This window comes from Aotus nancymaae, unplaced genomic scaffold, assembly GCF_030222135.1.
Source record: "Aotus nancymaae isolate 86718 unplaced genomic scaffold, 86718_ANA_hifiasm-v0.15.2.pri h1tg000040l, whole genome shotgun sequence".
Classification (NCBI taxonomy): domain Eukaryota; kingdom Metazoa; phylum Chordata; class Mammalia; order Primates; family Aotidae; genus Aotus; species Aotus nancymaae.
This window is the reverse complement of record NW_026988454.1, coordinates 115056747-115080830: the sequence shown is the minus strand read 5'-3', so window position 1 is coordinate 115080830 and position 24084 is coordinate 115056747. Positions and strand designations below refer to the sequence as shown.

At 39.5% G+C, this 24084-nt stretch overlaps 1 protein-coding gene across 1 annotated transcript in view; it reads right to left on the bottom strand.

Moving 5' to 3' along the window:
- Window positions 1-3127: 3127 nt before the first annotated feature.
- The window catches only part of ADGRF1 (adhesion G protein-coupled receptor F1), a 45834-nt gene continuing 24877 nt past the window's right edge, over window positions 3128-24084 (bottom strand). Inside the window, exons 9-17 of the mRNA XM_021676093.2 lie at window positions 21336-21487; window positions 19362-19525; window positions 16787-16975; window positions 13371-14744; window positions 11668-11709; window positions 9926-9985; window positions 8321-8374; window positions 5579-5645; window positions 3128-4231 (exon numbers count right to left, since the gene is read on the bottom strand). Coding sequence (XP_021531768.2) covers window positions 4158-4231; window positions 5579-5645; window positions 8321-8374; window positions 9926-9985; window positions 11668-11709; window positions 13371-14744; window positions 16787-16975; window positions 19362-19525; window positions 21336-21487 — 2176 coding nt within the window. The 3' untranslated portion in view covers window positions 3128-4157. The remainder of the gene's footprint in view (window positions 4232-5578; window positions 5646-8320; window positions 8375-9925; window positions 9986-11667; window positions 11710-13370; window positions 14745-16786; window positions 16976-19361; window positions 19526-21335; window positions 21488-24084) is intronic.

Here is a 24084-nt window from a genome sequence, read left to right as displayed (position 1 = left end):
TTTCAGACTGAGATACTAAAAAGCTGATCTGATGGTTGGATGGTCTCTGTATGAGGTGAGGTATGATGATTCTTGGCCTTCCTGTAGGGTGATTATCTGGAAAAATAATTTCTTATCAAATATTCAAAGTCAGTATCTTCAGTGTTTCCTCCTGTTATAATCAGATTCTCCAGAGATGCCTGCTCAGACTTGACATGGTTTGGCTGTGTCCCCACCCAAATCTCATCCTAAATTGAAGCTCCCATAATTCCCACATGCTGTGGGAGGAACCCAGTGGGAGATAACTGAATGACGGGGGCAGTTTCCTCCATACTGTTCTCGTGGTAGTGAATAGGTCTAATGAGACTTGATGGTTTTACAAGGGGAACCCTCTTTCACTTCATTTTCATTCCCTCTCTTGCCCACTGCCATGTAAGAAGTTCCTTTACTCCTCTTTTGTCTTCCAAAATGATTGTGAGGACTTCCAAGTCATATGAAACTGTGAGCCCATTAAACCTTTTTTTAAAATAAATTACCCAGTCTTAGGTCTGTGTTTATCAACAGCATGAGAATGGACTAATACAAGACTCTTGCCTTAAAAACGTAAGACTTGCTGCCAGCGTTATGTGTTAACTTTCACTAAACCTTTTGTTTTCAGTATGGGAAATCTTCTCCCATCTGATTCTGGTGTCTCTCAGTTCCAATATCCCATCTTGTCCCACATCTCCATATAACCTATTAGTAGGATGGAGGAAAGGACATTTGCTTGGCTACTTGGGATTAGAGAGGTGCCTGGGAGCCCAGCTCCTTCCTAAATTGAAGTTGAACCAACTTCACTATTCAGTCCCATATTCACCCACTTCTTAAGGTACCTGGTGCTGCCAAGTGTTGAGTCTTTGGGGGTATTCTGCAGTGTAAAGTAGGTTGCTTCTTGTTTTTCCTCACTACTGGCTTAAAATTTAACTTTTTCAGGTCTTCCAAATCAGTTCACACCACCCCACCTGCTTTCCAAAGTTGTGTTGCCATTATCTCCTCTCTCACTCCCTATCTTTGGAATTTCATGTCCATAACCTCCAGTGATTCCTCCCTCCCAGTGTTCACACCTTTTGAAATGCCCTCCCCTCGACTGTGGACAGGACCTATGACTTGCTTCTAACCTGTGAAATATGGCAAAAGTTATGAGTTGTCACTCTCCTAATTATCTTACATTATACAAGACTCTGTCTTAAAAGCAGACTGGAGTCAGAGACTCTCCTTGCAGGCTTAACGTTGTAAGTGGCCAAGCTGGAGAAGCCCATGTGGCAAAAAAATATAGGTGGCCTCTAGGGTCTGAAGATGGACTCTAGCCAGTAGTCAGCAAAAAGCCACCATTCTCATTCCCACAACCACAAGGGAATGAATTTTGCCAACAACTCGAATGAGTTGGAAGTGAATTCTTCCCCACCTGAGCCTCCACATGACATGACAGCCCAGCCAGCACCTTGATGATAGCCTTGTGTAACCCTGAGCAAAAGACAAGCTTAGCTGTGCATGGAATCTGCCTACAACCACTTTGAGATAATAAATGTGTGTTGCTTTAAGCTGCTGAGTTTGCAGCAATTTTACATGCAGCAATAGAAAACTACGATAATAGAAATGGAATAAACTATTATAATAGAAAACACAGCAATAGAAAATCATTACAATGCCATTCACATTTTTGATGGTTTTATTATTGTTTTAGTAGCACTTTGAGGTGAATGTATCTGTAATCGGTGAATTAGATAAGCATGCACATACATGATATTTGATCAAACATACTTTTTTTGTTTCTCATCATCCTCATAAAATTTATTCAGTGGAAATAGATTTTCCTTCCATCAGATACACTCCAGTTATACTCCAACATACTCAAGTAATAGCAACATTTTGGTCATTTTAAGTAGTTTTGTAATTATGATGCCTAGTTTTCAATAATAATAAGAAGCTACGATAATTTAGTACTAGATTTTTTTCCCTCTCCAACTGAGTCTTGTGTTGGGTTGCCTACTTGCACTAGCACATCTCCCTTTGCTGGTTGACATTTTTGCTAAGCTTTTCTACCTCTCCTTCCACCCCACTTTGGGCACTGACATTTCTGGCCTCCCCTTCACCAAGGTCCCAGAAAAAAAAAATGTATCTTATAAGATAGGGACGCCTTCACATGGTGTCAGGGTTCTGTGGAGAGTAATCGTGTATAATGAGAGGGGGGAGCATTTAAGAATTCCCATGGAAATTCTCATAGTCCTGACTTCTCATCTTTAGCCTGTGCAAATTCTTTTGTATTCTAGGTGGTTATTTGTGACTCCTTCCTCATCCCACAATCTGGCTTCACTTCCCACTTCTTGATGCTGGGTTCCCTCCACCTCTTTGGACAACCCTATCAGACAGGACCTAAAAGAGCCCAATGCTGACCTTCACTCTTGCATGTTTCACCATGGTTCATGGGAAACACACACATCCATTGCCTTGACAAACAGGAGACTTGCAGGCTAGTCTCAACACAGAACCCATTCAGGGCTCTATTACCAGAGCTGCGGCCACAATTCTAGGCAAGAATCAGACTTCCATCAGCCATGCCGTCTTAATTGTTGTGATTCCATAGTAAGCTACCTGAAAAATCCTCTCTCACTATATTTGAGGTCAAGGAGCAGACATTCCTCCTCTCACTTTTGGGAGTAGAGAGAAAAGGCTCATAGAGCAGTTTTCTACAAGGAAATCTTTCTCATAAAAATCTCTTTTGACTTTCATGTATATTTGTGGGGTATAAAACCATCTAACTGGTCTTCAATCATTTCCTTTGAACATCTCACTTTTGTATTTCATGTGTGCTGCACCTTGGTGCCTCGTGGAAATCTAACTTTGAATTTCTGTTCGGCATGCTTGTTTAATCCACCACCATTTAACTAGAAATTCTCCCAGCTGTCTTTATTCGCATAGCATGAAGCCTTTCCATGTCAGGAGACTAAGACACTCCTTAAGCCTCTCAAAACTGCAAAGATGAATCAAAGGTTTGGGTTCCTCTGGGCACTGTCGTCAGGGCTGAAACTCAGGTAAGTGAGCCAAATGTGATGGAAATATGGAAGAGAAGTGTTGCTTCACATAGTATCGACTCACATGCTGCTCTGTATGCCATCCAAAAGTGGCACTGGCTATATAAGAAAATAACTTCCACAAAGTGCCTACAGTGTATTATTAAAGAAAATAAGGATGTTTTAAGGTATCTCCCTGGAAGCTCACAGTCAAAATCTCCCTTAATTTCTCTATTACATAGAATTCTGTGAGTGGTGAACTGTATAACTGACCTCATAAAGATTTATTGGGCTGTAGGTAATTGTCAAGGCTTTTATGGGCTATAGAAATGGTCTGGAAGACAAAAGTCCTAAAAATCCCCAATTCCCCTTAACTGACTTCAAAATCTTGGGCAAGTCACTTTACCTCTCCGAGCCCCCATGCCCTCATCTCTACACTAGGTCTGCCTTGACACTGCACTTTGCAGGGCTGGGGACCAGATGAAAGTGACTTGTAAACTGAAAAATGCCACATTACATATCATCACGTTATTATACTTTCTGATATTGTTACAAAGCTATCTGAAATGGAAGCTTTTATTTTATTTCTGATTAACTTTCAATGTTGTGATGAAACCTAAAAAGCAAAAGTAAACATAAAATTCAACTGAAAAATTTGAAAATGTTTTTTTCTCTTGGAAATTTGCACTAATAACTTTTTCCCACCTCCCCCCACAAATAACTTTTTAACAAGAAAATGAACATGGCCTATTAATTTATCTAAAGCTGTTTCATAAAATTTTCTTACTCCAACCCAGATGATTGGAGATGCCAAGTGAATAATGCTGTTTTATGAAATAGAAACCATATTTTGTGGTCAAGGTACAACTGACACAATTTCCAACAAAACCTACTCTTCCGCATTTATGGAGCACTTTCTTTGAATCGAATCACATGGAAATAAATCTTCTTTTCATTTAATTGAAGACAAAAGGGAACAGTAATTAAGCTACTGAGACATTCTTGTTTTATTCCGAGATTCCTAAATCAGAAAATCAAATCTAATACTGAGCATAATTTCTTCATTGGCATTTATATCTAAATGTCAAGTTGTTTTGAAATGTTTTTCTTGATTTTATGGTTCCTTGCTTATTCAGTTGAGAAAAACTGAGTTAGCATGATGTCATTGGAAGAATCTCCAGTATGAGAAAATGCATAATGGCCTGAAGAGGAAAAAAAGGATAATAATTATTGCTACTCTGTTGGAACCAAGCATGAGACCAAAATGAAAATTAGCATGTGGATTTTTTTTTTAAAACTAGGAGCAGTTTTAGAAGTTTGTCTAGGGAAAGACAAAAAAACGTTGGTGGAGAGGAATAGCATTTCGCTGACACCCTAGAAGCTTGCATTTGTCAAGTATCTCTTATTTAAGAAATACCATGTTTTTCAAATATTGCTAGGAAATGACACAAAGTAGATTGAGATCACAGTATGTTATTGCTGGAAGAATCTTAGTAATATCTTAGCTTTTTTTTTATATGTGAGGAACAAATGCCCCCCAAACATAGAGATGTATAAAAAGCACTCAAGTTGACTGGTGACAATGACAACGGAACCCAAGCATCCTGGACGAGCACATTCTCCAGACACTTGAACTTTATCTGGAATTAAAAAAATTTTAATGGCAATATAAAATGAGTTTCCCATTTTCCTACATTAACTATGACATTAGCATAACTGAATGTGAAATGGGACTTGATCTTACGTACAACTTCAACTTAACTTGTAAGGTAATGTCTCCTCCTCTACTTCCATGCTCCATCCTCCTCTCTTCTCCAAGAATACTGTGACTATTTACAATGCTTAAATACTGGTCTTGCAACTGCTGAATAGTATAGACTTTAGTAACCACCAATCAATGAACATAGGACCAATGCATGTCACAGGTGGAGGAGATAGTGCTCTTTCACTCTTAGCAGGTGTGGCCCCTTCCTGCCCAGGGGCATTTTAGGGAGGAGGACATGTGCAACATCAGGGCACAAGCACCTGGCTGCATGCCCACTGCTCAGCAGCTGGCACGAGACGGGTGATTCTCCAGTAAGGACACATTATTATACTTTCTGATATTGGTATGAAGCTATCTGAAATGGAAGTTTTTATTTTATTTCTGATTAACTTCCAATGTTAAGTGATGAAGCCTAAAAAGCAAACATAAAATTCAACTGGAAAGTTTGAAAGAGAAATTTTTTTGGTGTTAGTCTCACCACACTTCTTCACCTCATGGCCTCAATGATCAATGCCACAGGTTTATATAACACCTGACTGGGGAGATAGAGATAATTTGTGATGAAATTACATTGAAAAAACTCTGGTTCTCCATGAGCATCAAGTTGCCTACGTTGTTTGGTCAGCGCTGTGCACAGTCTGGATGAACTCTGAACACATGGCTGGCTGATAATCCCACACGTCTCACATGAGTTTCTTAGATGTTGCCATTGAATTTTCTTCATATGATATACTTATATTCTCTTTTCACACCTTTTATAACCTTTGGTTTTATTGTAACTCACCTTTGTTTTGCAATGGGTTGAAAGGCTTTGAGAATTTGATTTTGGCAGATAAGTCTGATGAATTTTGCTGCACAAAAGAAAAATGCATCATTTGGACATGAGCAGTATTCTTTTACTGTTGGTCTGCATTTCCTGACTTCCTGATGTCATTAGCAATTCTTTATTCCATTTTCATAGGTGTTATTCTTTTTTCAAGAATGTAGAGTGGCTACTTTCTCACTCTTTCTTCTATTTTAATCTATTTGAAATGCCTAAAAATTTATTTCCAACTGAATTTTGTATTCCCGTATATTTTTACAACTTCTAACAACAAACTAGAAAACAATTTTAAATGTACCATTATCCCTTTTCATGTCTATGCTTACATTTCTTTGGTTCACATTTGTTACTAGAAGAGAAACCCATTGGAGGAAAAAGGAGGAAAAATAGTGTTCCTACTAAAAATGGTTCCCAATAAAGCTTTGCTTTACCTTTGCTCATCTTAGCTCTCAAACCTATTTGTGAATGACACTTTGGTCACTGCCACAGAGGCTATATAGAGTTTAATAATTTAAAAGCTGAATTATCAAATTAAATAAAATATTTGAAGCAAAAACATGTACTTATTGGGAGAGATAAAAGTGTTTACATACATCATATATTTTTCCATTCATTAGTTCATCACTCATTTTTCCATTAATTTACCATCTTATATTGAATGCCTTTGTGTGCCAGATACTGTTCTAGGCACTGGGAATATTGGAAGGAATAAGTTCCATTCCCTGCTACAGTGTATGCCACAAATAAACCAAACCAAGGTGAGAGAAACATGTTCTTATTATATGCAGTAGGTAGACCAGTGATGGTTCTCAATTTTCGCTAGTATTAAGGCATACTGAGCTTTGGGGAAAAAAAAGTTACAAAAATAAGAATAAAAAAGATTTGAAATTTTCAAAGCAAATAATTAATTTTCTAGAATTCAGGGCTCAGCAAACATATAATGCTATAACCCCCCAAAAAAAATAATCCTAAGGTCAGGGATCATGGCACTTAAAACTGTATCCTGTACCATTTGGAGATAGAAATCTCAGGTTGTAACATACTCAACATACTTCCCTGTGGTCTGGGAAGAAGCAGCCTCCTCTGGTGTGTGAAGTTAAATGGGTCTAAGCAGTTGGCCAAATAATAGACCCTGAGTTACTAGAACTCAGATGTAGGTCTGTAAATCTATTCTTTGTGGAGGGGGCATCTGTCGAGGCCACCAGAGTCTGTGTCTTAGAGAAGAGTTACAGAAAACATGGATAGGGACAATGGAGGGTCAAGACAGGGGCCTGAGCATGGAGAGGCTTTGGGGTCCACACAATGTGCTGTGGCTTGAAGGATGGTCCTTGCTGAGACTGTTGCTGGCTCCTCTTTCATTCCCTTCAGCCAGCTGTCATAGTCTTGCTGCTCTGTTCAAGATCCCTATTTTATCCTGCCTTTAGCTATCTCTCAGTGGATAGCCTTGTCCCTTACTTAAGAAAACAAAAAAGTATCAAGGTTCGAACTGTCAACATCATGACCCTGTAAACCAAAAATAAAATTCTAAGCCCCACAACCAACTGAATGGATCCTCCTCTCAGCCAAGGAGATTTCAAAGAAACCTGAAAAACTAGTTGAGGTCATGACGGGAAGCGGGGGTCAGACATGTTTCATTATACTCTCCTCCCTTTGGAGCTCAGGCACAAAACTGAGATCTTAAGACTGATTGAACAGACTCTGTAGCAATAAGATACCAAATTCCATCCAAACTCTAGTATAGCATCATATGACAGATAGTAGGCCCTGAAAGAAATCAAAATATTTTACTGCAAAATATATTTATTTGACATATTTTTAAATGGCTCTGTAAAGCTGTCTCTTGTGGGAGAAATTTATATTCTGAAGAACATTCCCTTCTCTTTCCAGATCTTTTTCTGATCCTGAAGAGATTAGCTGAGGGTCTAGCATCCTTTAAAAGGTCTGAATAGAAAACATCTCTTGCATCAAAGGGTACCTACCTATAAGACTTCATCTACATAAAAAGAATCTTGGTCTACACAACCCTTCAGCTTAACCCAGGAACTCTTTTCTGTTGATTCCAGGTCTTTAGATAATAACTTAACTTTTTCAGCCAATTGCCAATGAGAAAATCTTTGAATCCACCTATGACCTAGAAGCCCTCCTGCCCCCACTTGGAGTTGTCCCATCTTTCCAGACCAAATCCATAGATACCTCACATGTACTGACTGATGTCTTATGTCTCCCTAAAATGTGTACATTCAAGCTGTAATCCAACCATCTTGGGCACACATTCTCAGGACCTCCTGAGGTTCTGTCATGGCTCATGATCCCAAAGCTTGGCAAATAAACTTCTAAATTGATTGAAACCTGTCTCAGATACTTTTTCATTTGCAACCCCAATCTCTCCATGTTGTTCCTCCTGCATCAGTGTGGTACTTCCTGTGCCAAGCTAAAGAGCTAACCCCTCCATCTTCAGTCTAGCCACTCCCTCTGTCTTCCCAGGAGTCATCTTCTGCCCATTATCCTCTCTCTCTCATTTGTTTTCAGACTCTCTCTTCACTGTATCACCCCTCCCAACATATGAAGTTGTCACATCCTGGCAACTTCAACTCTAGCCTGTCACTACTGTCCTGAGTCTACATCTGGTTACCACCCTTGCTGATTTTGCTCACAAGTGAGTTTCTTGGCAGTAATACTCATCAAGTGTTATCTCTTTCTCACCTGTTCATCATCTATCATCTGGGGTCCTTGGGGTTCTGCTTTTTCATTCAAACTCTGTAAGAAAATTATAAATGCACATCTTTTCTTCTGGAAAAATGTATATTTATTTTAAAGCAAATGAACCACCTAACGAGAAACAAAATCTTATTTTTATCACCAAATTTGGAAATGAAATTCAGGAGAAGGTACAGATACGGACACAGCAAAGCCCTCACTGGCCAGTGCTGCCTTCTGAGAAGTGTCAGCACCTGATGTTAGAAACAGAGAGAAACCTTCAGGCATTCTTGCTTTTGCTTTTGTTTTATTTTACTTGGGGGTATTTTTCTTTCTTTTGTTTTCAAAAGAGAAAAATGTTGACTTTCTGCTTTACAGGGTGGGGAGTGTCCTGTCTCATCATATTCACTAAAGGTTTTTCTTTGATATATCACATGTGCCGTAGTTTTCTCCTTTTCTTAAGTGTAGATAGTGACTCATTGGTTTCACAACTTCTGGTTTGAGGGATTTTTAGTTCTTCCAGACATAAAATCTAAATCCCAGAATGTGAGAACTTCTGCTTTGAATAACTAGTCCAACATTTAATTTCTACAGTTGAGAAAATCGAAACTTAGAGATGAAGTGAATTTCCTAAGATCACAAAGCCAACTGGTTACAGAGTCAGAAATATAAGGGCAGGTCCGGTTCACCTGCTTATGGGCCAGTGCTCCCTAATTCACAGCAGTGCTGTCTGCTATAAAATGCAGACCAAGGAAGACTTTTTAATGCCAGAGGATCATTTTCTTATTGATTTTTATTTCAAAAGTCTATATTATCACTTGTAAAAATCTCTAAACACCCATATAGGTTTGGATGCAGTTAAGCCAGTTGACTTTTATAAAATACAGAAATCCTCTGCCTTAGAACTCTTTCTGAAAGGCCCTCAGTGCATTGCTGAAAAACAAAAGTCTAAATTACATTGAAAACACAAAATATGTGTTCAAGTACTTTTGTTTCTAAATATACTGTCCTCATATGGATTATACTTTTATGGCAAAGAATAAAAGAAAAATCCCCCATTTCCTTAAAAACTTGTCATTTTTGTAGACTTAAGAGCTAAGATTGCAAGGAACAGAGTCAGTGATAATAGCTTAAAAAAGAAAATTATTAACACCTAATAATTTTATATATTAGAAGTTAAGCAAATTTAAAGACAAGAATTTAACCAAGATCTCCCCCTTTATCTTTCTAGAGAAGGAAAAAATGGTTTACAGAAGGTTCAGCAAGTCAGATGAAGAAAAGGGCCCTGCTAGTTCTAAATGCTGACAAACAAGTCAGACTAAAGTAAATGCCTTTGTTCAAAGGTATTCACTCACAAGCGCCCACAGATCTCCATGCTTGAGCATCCTTGTAAGTTGCCATGACTTCATAGTCATTCATTTAATCACCCATTCACTCAACAACTCTTGACTGTCACTCATGTGTCAGGCTGCATGTCAGATACCAGGAATATAACAGGAAAAGAAATTCAAGGGGTTTACACAGAAGTTGGCTTGCAGCAAGACTGTATAAAAAGAAAAATGCAAAACTGGAACTTCATGCATTGCATTCATGGCAGTAGGAGATAATTACCTTTGCTGTTTGCTTCCAAGAACTTAAGGCAGACAACTTGTTGAACAGAAGTTGTCTCAGCTATAAGGGCAACAAAGAAATATTGAGGAGATACACATACAATCGTACACAGACAAGAACGACTGCAGGTTGAAATGGTTATTTAATAGTATTATTTCCTAGAAGCATTTAGTAGACTAACTGGGTATCTGGTAGAAAGATTATTTTCTTTGTCTCTTTACCCATAAACAAAACTAGAATTAAACAAAGAACGACAGTACCGAATGCCATACTCATTCAGATTTTAGACATTAGTAGTTGGCAATAACTACTAAATCGAGGTGTATCTTTGAAGTGAAGGGTCTCCTAATCACATGAATGGTACAGACAAGGAAATTATTAATTATTTAGTACAATTAAGAAGAGCAAATTGCTTCTTTGTAGATAGAAGTTTGTTCATGTGCAGAATTGTTCCTGTAATTAGCAACAATTCTGCTAATTATAAAATACCTTTATTTTCTTATTAAAACAAAGACTGTATGTCTCTTAGCTTACTGCCTTCACCCCACCCAACAGAATTGTTTAATACTTGGGTTTATGAAACAAGCATATTTAAATTTTTTTTCTATTATCTTTTACCTAAACTCATTCTTCTTCACTGGGAATTTTATTTAATGTGAGAGGCTATTTATTTATTTTTCTTCCACAATCTACCTTATTTTTAAAATTTTTTTATTTCCATAGGTTATTGGGGAACAGATGGTATTTGGTTACATGAGTAAGTTCTTTAGTGTGATTTGTGAGATTTTGATGCACCCATCACCTGAGCCGTATATACTGCACCCAATTTGTAGTCTTTTATTCCTCACCCCTTTCCCACCCTTTCCCACTGAGTCCCCAAGGTCCATTGTGTCATTTTTATGTCTTTATATCGTCAAAGCTTAGCTCCCACTTATAAATGAAAATACACGATGTTTGGTTTTCCATTCCTGAGTTACTTCAGTTAGAATAATAGTCTAGGCCGGGTGCGGTGGCTCACACCTGTAATCCCAGCACTTTGGGAGGCTGAGGCGGGCGAATCACAAGGTCAAGAGATCGAGACCATCCTAGCTAACACGGTGAAACCCCGTCTCTACTAAAAATACAAAAAAAATTAGCCAGGCATGATGGCACGAGCCTGTGGTCCCAGCTACTCGGGAGGCTGAGGCGGAAGAATCGCTTGAACCAAGGAGGCGGAGATTGCAGTAAGCCAAGATTGTGCCACTGCACTCTGGTCTGGTGACAGAGCAAGACACCATCTCAAAAAAATAAAAAATAAAAAAATAGTCTGTGAGAGGCTATTTAATATTTACTGTTTAAAACTCTACAAATACAGACATTGATATCTCTTTCAGCATATTCTAAATAAGTGGACAGACTAATTAAAAGAACAAAAGAGAATTCACCTCTTAGGAAAGTAATTTTGCTATGAAATTACTGCCATATCATAATTTAAATTTGAAAAATTAAAGGTAAAAAGAATTGCTCTTTTTTTCTGACAATGTTTACATTATGCGTTTGATTAGTTCTGTACAGTTTTATCAACAGTGACTGTTTAGTTCCTTTGTCTTCTGACTGAGCCTGACTTCTCTAAAAGCACAGAATTTTATTACAAAAGTACCCATAGTCCAACCTCTTATTACATGAATAAAGTCCTCAGAACAAAGGGAATGAGCTTTAAGATGTCTGGGATAGGAGTTAAAGAGAGAAATAAATGTACATACCTTACTATCCAAGAGTATTCCAAAGCATAAGATAAAAAATCCCTTTAAAAAAAAAAGGAATGAATCACATGTATTGTATTTTTCTTTTCCGGAAGAGAAAGCATTTATCTGTAACACTATTCAATCACCCCACGTTGAAACTGTTTTCTTGTCTGTCTCCCTAAGAGACTGTAAGCTCCTTGAAAGCAAGAACACTGTGTGGTCTCCACAAGTGCATGGCACAATGCAAAGTACTCAAAGAAAATTTTTTGTGTTGATGTATACATAAGCAAATGACCAAGTGAATGAAGTTTTGCATGTGGAGCTACATTCTCCCCTATTGTACCAACCCAACCCAAAACAAATAGCATTCTGTTGTGTCTGCATCTTAGTCTTTCTTTAGACCAGACATTTAATGTCTACTAAGCATCTATGACAGCAGCAGGCACAGAGATCCAATCATATGGCCCAGTGGAGGGATTTGACCTATTTCAGCATCCTTTCCTTCCAGTGCAGGTCTTGGGGAACCCTTGGTAAATGTTTTGGTGCACCTTGAATCCTCCTCCCAGCCATAGCTCCTTTGGTTGGTGCGTGTTCAGTGTATCACAGTGAGACTGTACTCCTGCTCCCCAACAGGAGCTTCCTAAACTTGTCACCACTAGGGGGCATGCTCTATGATTGCCATCCATACTAGCACCTGACTGTTCACTGGTTGCTGAATAGATGGAGAACCAATTACTTTTGGGAAACACCTATTAAGTATTTGTTATATGAAAATTGCCAGACAATGTGACAGGTGCTAAATTATCTCATTTAACCCTCACATTTATTCAATGATATAAGCATTATTATCTCTATTTAAAAGATGAGAGAATTGAGGGACAGAGAGATTAAGCAATGTGCTAGAGGTCACACGGTTCGTAAAGTGATGTATTTGAGCCCAGAGCTATTTAACTCCAGAGCTCAAACGTTTAACCACCACTTCCCTGACTCATTGTCTGAGGTGGTCCAGCAAAACCTTCACTGAACTGGGATTGAAGCCTCTTCCAGATTTATCAAAACCTAATGATCACTTTGTCCACCTCCTCTTTGAACACATCCTAACTGTGGCAAGTAAAAACTCATTCTTTGTAGCGGAGGTTAGCAAATCTTTTCTGTGATGAGCCAGGTGGTAAGTACTTTAGGCTTTGCAGGCTATATGGTTTCTGTTGCAACTACTCAACTCTGCCATTGGTGTGAAAGCAGCCATAGACCATCTGTACATGAATAAGCATGGCTGTAGTCCAATAAAACTTTATTTACAAAAACAGGGTACTGGTTGTATTTTGCTAGCCCCTTCTCTATTGAACCCTAGAAAATTTCTTTGCACCATTCAGAGTCAACAAGTACTTATCATATATTTCCCTTTCTCTGCTTATTTTTCCCAGAGGTCTAAATAAGAGAAAGAGAACTGAGTCAGCAGCAAGAGGGATTGTTTGCTGTAAGAACTCTAATAGATTTAAAGCCCTGTAATGAGTTAATGAGGAAATCCCATATTCTGCTTCAATATGACAGTAACTAAGTAAGAAAAAGATTTTTTTCTATTCATGCTTTCCATGCAGTTTTTGTGATGGTCTTGCTGGAGGCAGGGAGATGAGATAATCTCTTGAGTGGTTTTACCAACCTGAGTTCTCTACTTATTCCAATTACTTGACAGTACAATCGGTTATTGTTATTGTTCTCACCTGGAATGCATTGAGTAAAGCAAAAATAATATGCCAAGCCGGATTCTGGCTGTCCACTATTGTTCCTATTCCAAAGCCCCAGGTGAGCCCTAGCAGAGGAGTCAGAATGAGGAGGCTTTTTCCCATGTGGACGATGGTGGCCTTGTCATCCCGACTCAGTCTTTCCCCAACAGCCGGCCTCCAGAGCTTTGTGAGAACTAGCAGCACCACAAGGAAGTTCACAGCCACAATAGCCAGTGCAGGGATAACAAAAGCCAGGAGTGGTTTGCTTCCACTGGACCAGTTAAGCCAACACACATCTTTCCTTTTGTAGGTATTGCTAGGTTGTGTGACGGCAATGGTGATGACAGATATAATGAGAGGGCACCCATAGCCCAGGCAGAATCCGACAGCCATCATCAAAGGCCGGGCCATGTGATGGAACACGAGGATGATCCGGTAAGCCAGCAGGATGCCAAGCATGAGCATCCAGAAGAACAAAGAGAGGTAGAAGAAGTGTGTAAAGAACACAGCAGCTGTGCAGACTCCAGAAGGGTTCACTGTGGTGTCCACTGTGGCACCAACAATAAACCAGACATCGGCAATCAACAGGGACAGGGCTATGTTCACCATGCAAATGTGACGTGTGTGTGAGGTTTGGCTTTTTTTAATCTGCTTCCAAAACAGAGCCTCGATGATCAGGCATAAGATGAGACTTCCAATGGAGATACCCAGTCCCACGTAGGTGATGCATTTCACAACGGGGAGGATCGTAGTGGGGACAAAAGGTGACATCAGCATGGAGAAGGAGGTCAAGTGAGTACATCGGCACATCACAGTGTCTGGAGTTTCATTCACTAGGTGGCAGCCTGCATCGTTCCACTGCAAATGACTGAAATCCCAAAACACACAATGAGGCTGGCTCAGGTTTGACTCTATCTTGGAAAAAATCAGGAAAACTTCATTTATGGAATAGTTTTGAATAACCGTGGATATCACAGGTCCATTGACCTGAGCATTTCCATTTTTGGAAATAGGTAGAACGTTCCCCAGAGTCAACGAGGCCATGCTGATAATGGTTTCTGGAAGGGATCTCTGGAATTGGTCTGACCCAATTAACACGTGGCCTCTGATGGGAATAGATGTATTTGGGGGAAACATTTCAATCTGATAGTTGTAACCCCTTTCGAGTTGGCTTTTGGTCACTGGAATCCCTCTCCAGTTAATGGATTTCCGAGAAAGATTCAGAGGAAGAGCTGTTGGAGGCACCAGAGTGCTGATGTTTTCCAGTGTCTCTAGTAACCGTGAGCTGGCATGCTTTTCTTCCTGCAGTAACACTGTCCAGCTGGTTACTGAGGCTGAACTAAGGATATGGTCAGCTATGTTGATGACATCCTGAAATACAAGGATGAAAGTCAGTTTGTGTTTTTGAGTGAACAGATAAAGAGGACTAGGAGTGGATTGTAATTAGCATCAAGCATAGGAAAAATGCCCAGAGAATTGGCTCAGTCACGAACAACATTAAAACTCATCCGTTAAATTTAGCTCAGTTCCTCTGTACAGTAGAAGCTTTGGACAAAAATCTTGGGTCAGCAGAATCAAGTAAGTCCCAGGGTGATCACCCCAGAGCACGTGTAAGCACACTGGGACTTCAGAACAAATGAGAAAGCATCCTGCAATCTGGGCTGCACATGTGCATTTCCTCTTCCCTGAGATGGCAAAAATGACTGCACTGCTATTCAGGCTGAGGCTCAAAGATCAGACACTACTTTGTACTGCTTTCCCATATTATGTTTGTTTTACTAACATCAGAAGTTCAAAACTCACATAAGAGATGCTCACATTTTTAGGTTTCTTGTTTACTAAAGTATTTACGTTTCTTGTTTCCTACTATATAAAGCAAAAAAAAAAAAAAAAAAAAAAAAAACTTTGAAGCCTGGACCCAGGCATTGAATTGTCATGGCTTTAAGGGTCAGTCTTAGCTTGAGAGATTCCTTTTCCAAGCAACTCCTTGAAAGTTGTTACTTCTTCCCACAGAACCCCTTCTCTTGCTTATGGGTCTGGCTCCCAGACATTCTGCTGTCAGCATCTGTCACTCCAACTGAGTTTTACCCTGACCCAACCCTCTCTGCCTTCTAGCCCCAGAATCCCATGATGTTCTACTTCTACTGTCCCTAGAAACCTGTTTTCTTTTGCTTTGTGTTTGCCTGCTTTGTTTTCACCCTTCATGTTATTTTTAGCCTTTTTGTGTCATTTTATTTTCGTTGGTCTCTTGTAAACAACATGTAGTCAAGGTTTCTAAAAAAAAAAAATTGGAGTATCTTTTCTTTAACTCAGGGAGTTTAACTTATTGATATTTAGTGTCACTTCTGAAACAATTTTCATCATATATAGTTAAGTATTATTGTGTGCTTATTTAACATACACTATATAACCCAATTTTGTAAAACATTATATCCTTTAATATATAAACTCTATACACCCAAAATGTTTGGAAGGATATTCATTGAACAAATGCTTATTGAGCATATGCTATACATCACTTTCATTATTCTAGGTACTGAGGCAATACCTAAAATATAAGCAGTGTCTATTTTAAAGTGACCAGGCTACAGATAATTTATTTTTCTTTTTGCTTATTAGCATTTCTTATAGTGACCAAGTATCATTTATGTAATTTTTAAGTTAATCTTTAAATATACAAACTAAACCATAAATCCCTCAGTTGAGAGAAAGTGTTACAAAGGGGGTTCTATTTTGTTGTTGTTGTTGTATTGTTTTGTTTTGTTTTGTTTTTGAGACAGAGTCCCACTCTGTCACCCAGGCTGGAGTGCAGTGGCACAATCTTGACTCACTACAACCTCCCACTCCCTGGTTCAAGAGATTCTCCTGCCTCAGCCTCCTGAGTAGCTGGGATTACAGTCGACCGCCACAATGACTGGTTAATTTGTATTTTTAGTAGAGACAGGGTTTCTCCATGTTGGCCAGGCTGGTCTTGAACCCCTGACCTCAGATGATCCGCCCACCTCGGCCTCCCAAAGTGCTGGGATTACAGGCAGAAGCCACCGCGCCTGGCTAGGGGGTTCTTAAAATATACACTGTTCAAGTCTGAACTTGTGGCCACAGGTAAGAAAAATTATAGACTACGAACATGTTGCAAAGTCAGTGCCTGTGCCACATAGCGCAACAGCTCATCCCCTCCTCTAAGCCAGGTGCTGCCCAGGCAACCTGCGTAAGGGCAGCTCTTTCTTCCTTTGAACTCACACTATTGATCCCACGAGTTCCCTGTATACTGCAGTGAAAGCAGTAAAGTTCATATAAGGACTGTTACATGGCTTTCTCTCTTTTCCAGCAGTTCCCCATATTTAAGACTTCTGTCATTCTTCCTACAAGATCAAGCATTTAAAGTGAGCCCTTCAAGCATTGGCAGACCATACCTCCATTGTTGAATTGGACACCTTGAAATGGCTGGCCAGTGACAGAGATGAAATATTGCCCAGAATCGACACCACTGAAGCCAGATTCCCCACTGTGGTTGATGGACTTTGCTGAATGATGACAGAAAGATTTCGCACCAAGGACGACACAGCTGCCTCAGTGGCATTGCCTACAATCATACTGAAATTCTAGAAACAAAAATGGTTAAGTTCTAGAAAAAAATGACATGCCATTTTTCATCAAATTTAAATCAGATGTCTTGGCCACATAGAACTAACATTTGTATGGCGTGTTCTAATATAGGATAATTACATAATGGCTGTTATTCAGTGATTTCTGTATTTTCTGACATTGTACTAAATGCTTTACCAGGGATTCATTGATTGAATTATTTCAACATCCTTTGAGAGAGGTACTATTATCATTTTCATGTTATAGCTAAGGAAACCGAAACTTGAAAAGATGTACTAAAAAATATTTTCATATAAATTATTATTCTAATTATACTGAAACTCATGTTCAATAAGATTTAATGACCTTCCAAAGAGCAGTCATCTGGAAATGTTAGGATAGGTCTATTGGTACTAATCCTATGTTGTATTCACCATGCTACACTGAGAATTCCTTGTAAGATGGGAAGATAGAGAACATACACGGAGATTGACCACTGGACTTGTGCCAGGACCATTTTGTCACTAGATTTGGAGTTTTGGGGAGTTTTTGTTTGTTTGTTTGTTTGTTGTTTTGAGGTGGAATCTTGCTCTAGGGGCTGGAGTGCAGTGGCATGATCTCAGCTCACTGCAACCTCCACCTCTCTGGTTCAAGTGATTCTCCTGCCTCAGCCTCCTGAGTAGCTGGCATTACAGGCACAAGTCACCACGCCTGGCTAATTTTTTTTTTTTTTTTGTATTCTTAGTAGTAACAGGGTTTCACCATGTTGGCAGGCTGTCTCGAACGCTTGACCTCATGATCTGCCTGCCTTGGCCTCCCAAAGTGCTAGGATTACAGGCGTGAGCCACTGCCCAGCCCTAGATTTGGAGTTTTACTTCTTCTTTGTCTCACATCTGCTTCTACTACACTAGACTAACTTGGAAAGCAGCAAAGGAGGACTGACCCCTTCCACTCAACATAAGTCAATCCCGGAGCCCAGGTGCCCCCTGTTTTCCTTCTTGTTCTTATCAACTCACAATGCTGTTTTCTGTTCAAGGCACCTGGGATCTGCCTGGAGCAAACGAGTCTCAACTATTGCTCATGTCCAGAATTGAGGCAAAGAAGGCAAGAGCAAGAAGAGACCCCAGAAGCCAGCTAATCCAATCCCCTTCCCCAGTTTGCAGATGAGGAAACCGAGATCCAGAAAGGGAGAAGTAAATGTTCCACAGTCCTCCAGTGAATACCATTCTAGGGTTTCCTACTGCAGCAGCAAGGTCTCTGGCTGGGATAGAAGTTCTGCTCAACATGGAGATCTACTTGCTGAACAGTATCTGTGAACTGGTCTTGGGTCCTTCTTTTCAGTGACTTGAGTTACTCTGGATCCTTTATATCTACCTTGTCTTAATACTTGAAACTTCCTAAGACAGCATCATGTGGAGGGCGTAGCACCTGATATGGTTTGGCTCTGTTCCCCACTCAAATCTTAGGTCAAGTTACAATTTCCTTTGTTAGAGGTGGGGCCTGGTGGGAGGTGATTGGATCATGGAGGTGGTTTTTAATGGCTTAGCACCATCCCCCAAGTGCTGTCTCATGATACAGTTCTCACAAGATCTTGTTGTTTAAAAGTATGTAGCACTTTCCCCATCCTCTCTCTCTCTCTTTCCTGTCACCATATGAGGATGTGCTTGCATCCCTTTTGCCTTCCACCATTATTGTAAGTTTCCTGAGGCCTCCCCAGATATGTCTTCTGTACATCCTGCATAACTGTGAGTCAAACCTCTTTTTTTTTGTACAAACTACTCAGTCTCAGGTAGTTCTTTACAACAATGTGAGAACAGAGTAATACAGCACTGGACTGGGAATCAAGCAACTATGCTTCTAATTCAAAACTACTGCTACCAGAGGAACGATTGGCCCCTTGGTATTTTGTTTTCTGATCTGCAAAATAAGGTTGGTTAGCCAGATACTCCTTAAGGTCCATTGTGGTTCAGTCATTTTATATGGTTCACCTTTGTCTGACCCACTCCTTGCCCTAATTTCTGATATAGATATACCCTTACTTATACTAAACCTGCTGGCTTATGACTCACACCTTCACTTTTCTCTTTAATTCCCATGTCTTCTGGACTTCTAAGGGCAGCTTAGTTGCTGCTCTACCATCCATCATAGACCTCCTCAGCATTGATACACTCCTCCACAACACCGCTGCCTGACAAAACTATCAACTCTGACTTCTGAGCTGCAACCTAGACTCTGCTGCCCTGACTCTGTCACAGGTTCGCCAGGGTCTAATGTCATCCTTGCTCTTTGCATACTGGCCAAGGATGCACGTAGATATACTTACCCCCACCTTGCCATGCTCACTGAGAGATAACCACTCTGAAACTCAAGTCCAGGCAAGTCTACAGAGTGAAAATGCCTTACCTTCTTCAGTTCTTCAAGCTGAGGAAGCACACAAGTCTCCCTGATGACCTGCCACCCAGAGGACTGACACCTGCCTGTGATGTTTCCCCTGTAGCCACTGCTGCAGGGCAGGGTATATTCATCATCCTTGGACCCAAATCCAAAGACAATGTCGTTACACTGGGCTGGAAACGAAAGAAAACAACGAAGAAAAATGACCCTAGAATATCCTGTCACTCTATGTAAACCATGTAGTCATGTTTAAACATTTTAAAACTCTTATTTTTGGAGACAAAATCCAGGCAAAATTCAGAAGTAAGAGAAATTTGTCTTTGATGCCCAGCTGCATCCCTCTCAACACTCCTTACTCATTCTTGATGCCATGCCCTCCCTGAGGCTGACTCCTCCCTCCAGGTGTCTGATCTGTGCCAACAATATCACTTTTAATGGGCTATCAACTAGTGAGCATTAGGTGATAATAAAGAAAGATGTTATTACTCTCAGGAAATATTTTTACTCTTCAAAGGAATATTAGAAAACCAGACAATTTTCAAGACACTACAGAATAAAGCAGTAACCATAGTTAAAAGATGGGTAAAAGATGGGTAGTCGCTATTTGTGGATGGATAGCACGTCCTACCTGCACCCCTTTAGGCATTTCTCACATTGCAACCAGTTGCTACTCTTGCAGCTGGCCTTTAGTAATGCATTCTTACCACAACTGGAACTAGGAGACGGAGACATTAACTGGAAGATCCACAAGGGCTATGATTTTTCTTTCTGGTTTTTTGTTTGTTTGTTTGTTTTTGTTTTTTTCCAAGGTGGAGTTTTGCTCGTCACCCAGGCTAGACTGTAGTGGTGCAATCTTGGCTCACTGCAACCTCTGCCTCTCGGGTTCAAGCAATTCTCCTGCCTCAGCCTCCTGAATATCTGGGATTACAAGTGCCTACCACCATGCCTGGCTAATTTTATTTTTGAGACCGGGTCTTGCTCTGTCACCCAGGCTGGAGTGCAGTGGCGTGATCTCAGCTCACTGCAACCTCCACCTTCTGGGTTCAAGTTATTCCCCTGCATCAGCCTCCTGAGTAGTTGGGATTACAGGTGTGTGCCACCATGCCTAGCTAATTTTTTTGTATTTTTAGTAGATATGGGGTTTCACCATGTTGGTCAGGCTGGTCTCAAACTTCTGATCTCAGGCAATCTGCCCACCTTGGCCTCTCAAAGTTCCGGGATTACGGCATAAGCCACTGCACCCAGGTCTGGCTAATGTTTGTATTTTTAGTAGAGACGGGGTTTTACCACATTGGCCAGGCTGATCTTGAACTCCTGACCTCAAGTGATTTGCCCACCTCGGACTCCCAAAATGCTGGGATTACAGACATGAGCCACCACACCCAGCCAGGGCTAAGATTTTTGTTTGTTTTCACTATTGCTGCATTTTAAGTGTATAGACACTTTGGACTCTCAGTAAATATTAATTGAATAAATACTGTTGAAAGAGAGTGGTACAGATTTTGGTAGGAAAGACAAGATTGAATGTAAAAGGAAAAGATAAATATCTGAAGAAAAACAGTGTGTGTGTGTGTGTGTGTGTGTGTGTGTGTGTGTGTGTCTTTCTGTCTGTCTGTCTTTACATGTGTTAAAGACATGATTTCTTAGATTGTGACTTAGGAATATCGTCAGCCTCAGGGCTCTTTCAACATGTTTACCAGTCAACTATTGCTGAGTTCTTTCCATCACAGCCTACAGTGAAGTCAGTCCTCCACAGTGTTTACATTAAAAGGTAGAGATCAGCTCTTCGATTAGCAAGAATTTGAAATAGTCGGTTGAAGTTAAGTTTCAGTGTGGTGGGGGAAAGACAGCTGCCTGTTTGTACTGAAAGTCAGTTAGAGAACAAGTCTTTATTGAAATGTCTCAAATCTACTTCCTGAGGACACAAATGAACACAGTAAAGGTCTCCCTTAACCTAAGCAGAGAATGGGAATCCAGCATTACCTTTTCTGAACACTCTGAAAGAGCTGTCTTCTAACGGGAACAGCTTGTGAAGGGCTGCCTTAGCCTTCTCGGCAACCTCTTCAATGGCTGACAGCAGTTCAGATGCACTTCTGGAACCAACAACTTCATATCCAGCAATGATGCTTCCATTTCTGCAGTGATTATGGGGAAAGAGAAATGAGGTTCACTACTTATTCATTCATTCACTCAGGGCCTACACCACGTGTACATGGCATTGGGTCCATAGGAATAAACCAAACAGGGTTTACATTCTAGTGGATAAGGCAAGGCAAATAAGAAACAAGTAACTACCAAAAAATATATATATTTATAATATGTATAAATAATGCATATTTTATATATATATATATAAACTTTAGGCTGGGCATGGTGGCTCATGCCTGTAATCCCAGCATTATAGGAGGTCAAAGTGGGAAGATTGCTTAAGCCCAGGAGTTTAAGACAATATTTTTGGTGGTTCCTTGTTTCTTGTTGGCTAACTAGTTGAGGTCTTGTTATGCTGCTCAGGCTTGTCTTAAACTCCTGAGCTTTTTATAATATATACAGATATATATATATATTATAAATGTATATATTTTTGGTGGTTCCTTGTTTCTTATTGGCTAATTAGTATAATTAGCCTATATATATGTATAATATATACAGATATATAATATATGTTATATAAGGCATTATATAATATTTATTATATAATATATAATATTTATATTTATGTTTATTTTATATGTATTTATATATTATATATTAATATATTATATATTATTTTATATATTGTAGCTTATTATATATATTATAAATATATATTTTTGGTGGCTACCTGTATATATAAATATATTTATATATTATATATTTGTATATTAAATATAAGTATATGTATATATACAGATATATTTATATGTACATTTATATACATATGTATATATTTATATAGAGCACATGTAAATATCCTCAGGCAGGAAAATGCCTGTGATTCTCACAAACTTAAATACTACAATGATTGAAATTCAACAGCAAGGGAACAATAGTAGGAGATGATATTGGAGTGGTACCAGGAGCCAGATCTCATAGGACATTAGAGTTGGGATTTCATTCTGTATTAAAAAGTTTACTTCTTTATTGAAAGGCAGTAGCATCAAAAGATCTATCTTTTTAAGACCATCAAGGGCTGCTGTGTAGAAAACAGATGGAAAGGAGGACAGCAAGAAACAGGGAACCCAGATAGGAAACAGCTGGTGGTGGCTTGAACTAGTTGGGTGGCTGTGCATGTGGTCAGATTTAGGTTTTATTTGAAGGCAGAGCCATAGGGCTTACTAATGGAGAAGAAATTGGGGTGTGAGAGAAAGAAACCCACCAATAATAACTCCAAGGAATGGAAAAACAAGTTTTGTATATTCTTACAATGGAGTACTACTAGACTACAAGAAGGAAGGAACCACTGATAGAAAAATGAGGATGAATCTCAATGATATTATACTAAGTGAAAAAAGCCAAACTCGAAAAAACTACATGCTGGATTATTCCATTTATATGAAGTTCTGGAATAGACTAAACTAACCTGTGGTGATAGAAATCAGACAAGTGATTGCTTCTGGTATGAGGGGACGGCACGGAAAGAGGCTGGAAAGCCACCCAAGGGAACTTCTGGGGTGATGGGAATGTTCCATCTTGATAGGAAGGGACCTGTACAAGCATTTTTCAAAGCTGATTGAGTTTTGAGCACAAAGTTTGTGCACATAACTGTGTGCAAGTTATACCTCAATAAAAGAAATTAAAGCACAGGATGGCTCCAAGGATTGAGTCTTTGCAAATGGAAGAACAGCATCGCCGTAACGGAAATAGGGAAGACAGTGGGAAGAACAGGTTAGGAAGGGGAGAGTTGGAGGACTCTCAGTTTGGACATGTGACATTTGACATGCCAGCTGGAAAACCAAGTGGAGTTGTCAAGTAGGCAGTTGGATATTTGGGTCTGGAGTTCAGGGGAGTGCCCAAGCTCGAGTAATAAACTTAGAATCCATGAGCACACAGATGTGTTTGAAGCCATGAAAGCACATAAGATCACATATATTAAGTTAATCCTGCAATAACCCATGAGATAAGCAATGTATCATTCCCATTTTATAGATAAAAGAACTGAGGCTGGATGAGAAGTTGAATCAGAAAATTATTAATTCCTAATTGATCAGAAGTTCTGCAGCTCAAATTCTTACACATTGAACTTCTGCTCACAAGATGTAAATAAGTGCAAATACCCTTTTGTGTCATGATGGTCACAATACCTTTGCATTGATATGCTCCTTCTATTGTTTACAAACGATTTTCCTACCTATTATTGCATTTGATTTAATGAAATGAAATCAGGTTCCACAGGTGTATAACTGTCCTGTCTGACAGATAAGTAAATACAGTGAGAGATTAAGATTTATTTTAGTCTAGGTGCTGTGGTGCATGCCTGTAATTCCAGCACTTTGGGAGGCCAAGGTGAGAGGATCACTTGAGGCCAGGAGTTCAAGACCAGCCTGGCCAACATGGTGAAACCCTTCTTTATTTTTTTAAATCAATTTTTTAAAAGAGATTTATTTTAAATCATATATGCAAAAAATAAAACTTCAGGCTGGGCATGGTGGCTCATGCCTGTAATCCCAGCATTATAGGAGGCCAAGTTGGGAAGACTGCTTAAGCACAGGAGTTTAAGACAAGCCTGAGAAACATAACAAGATATCAACTAATT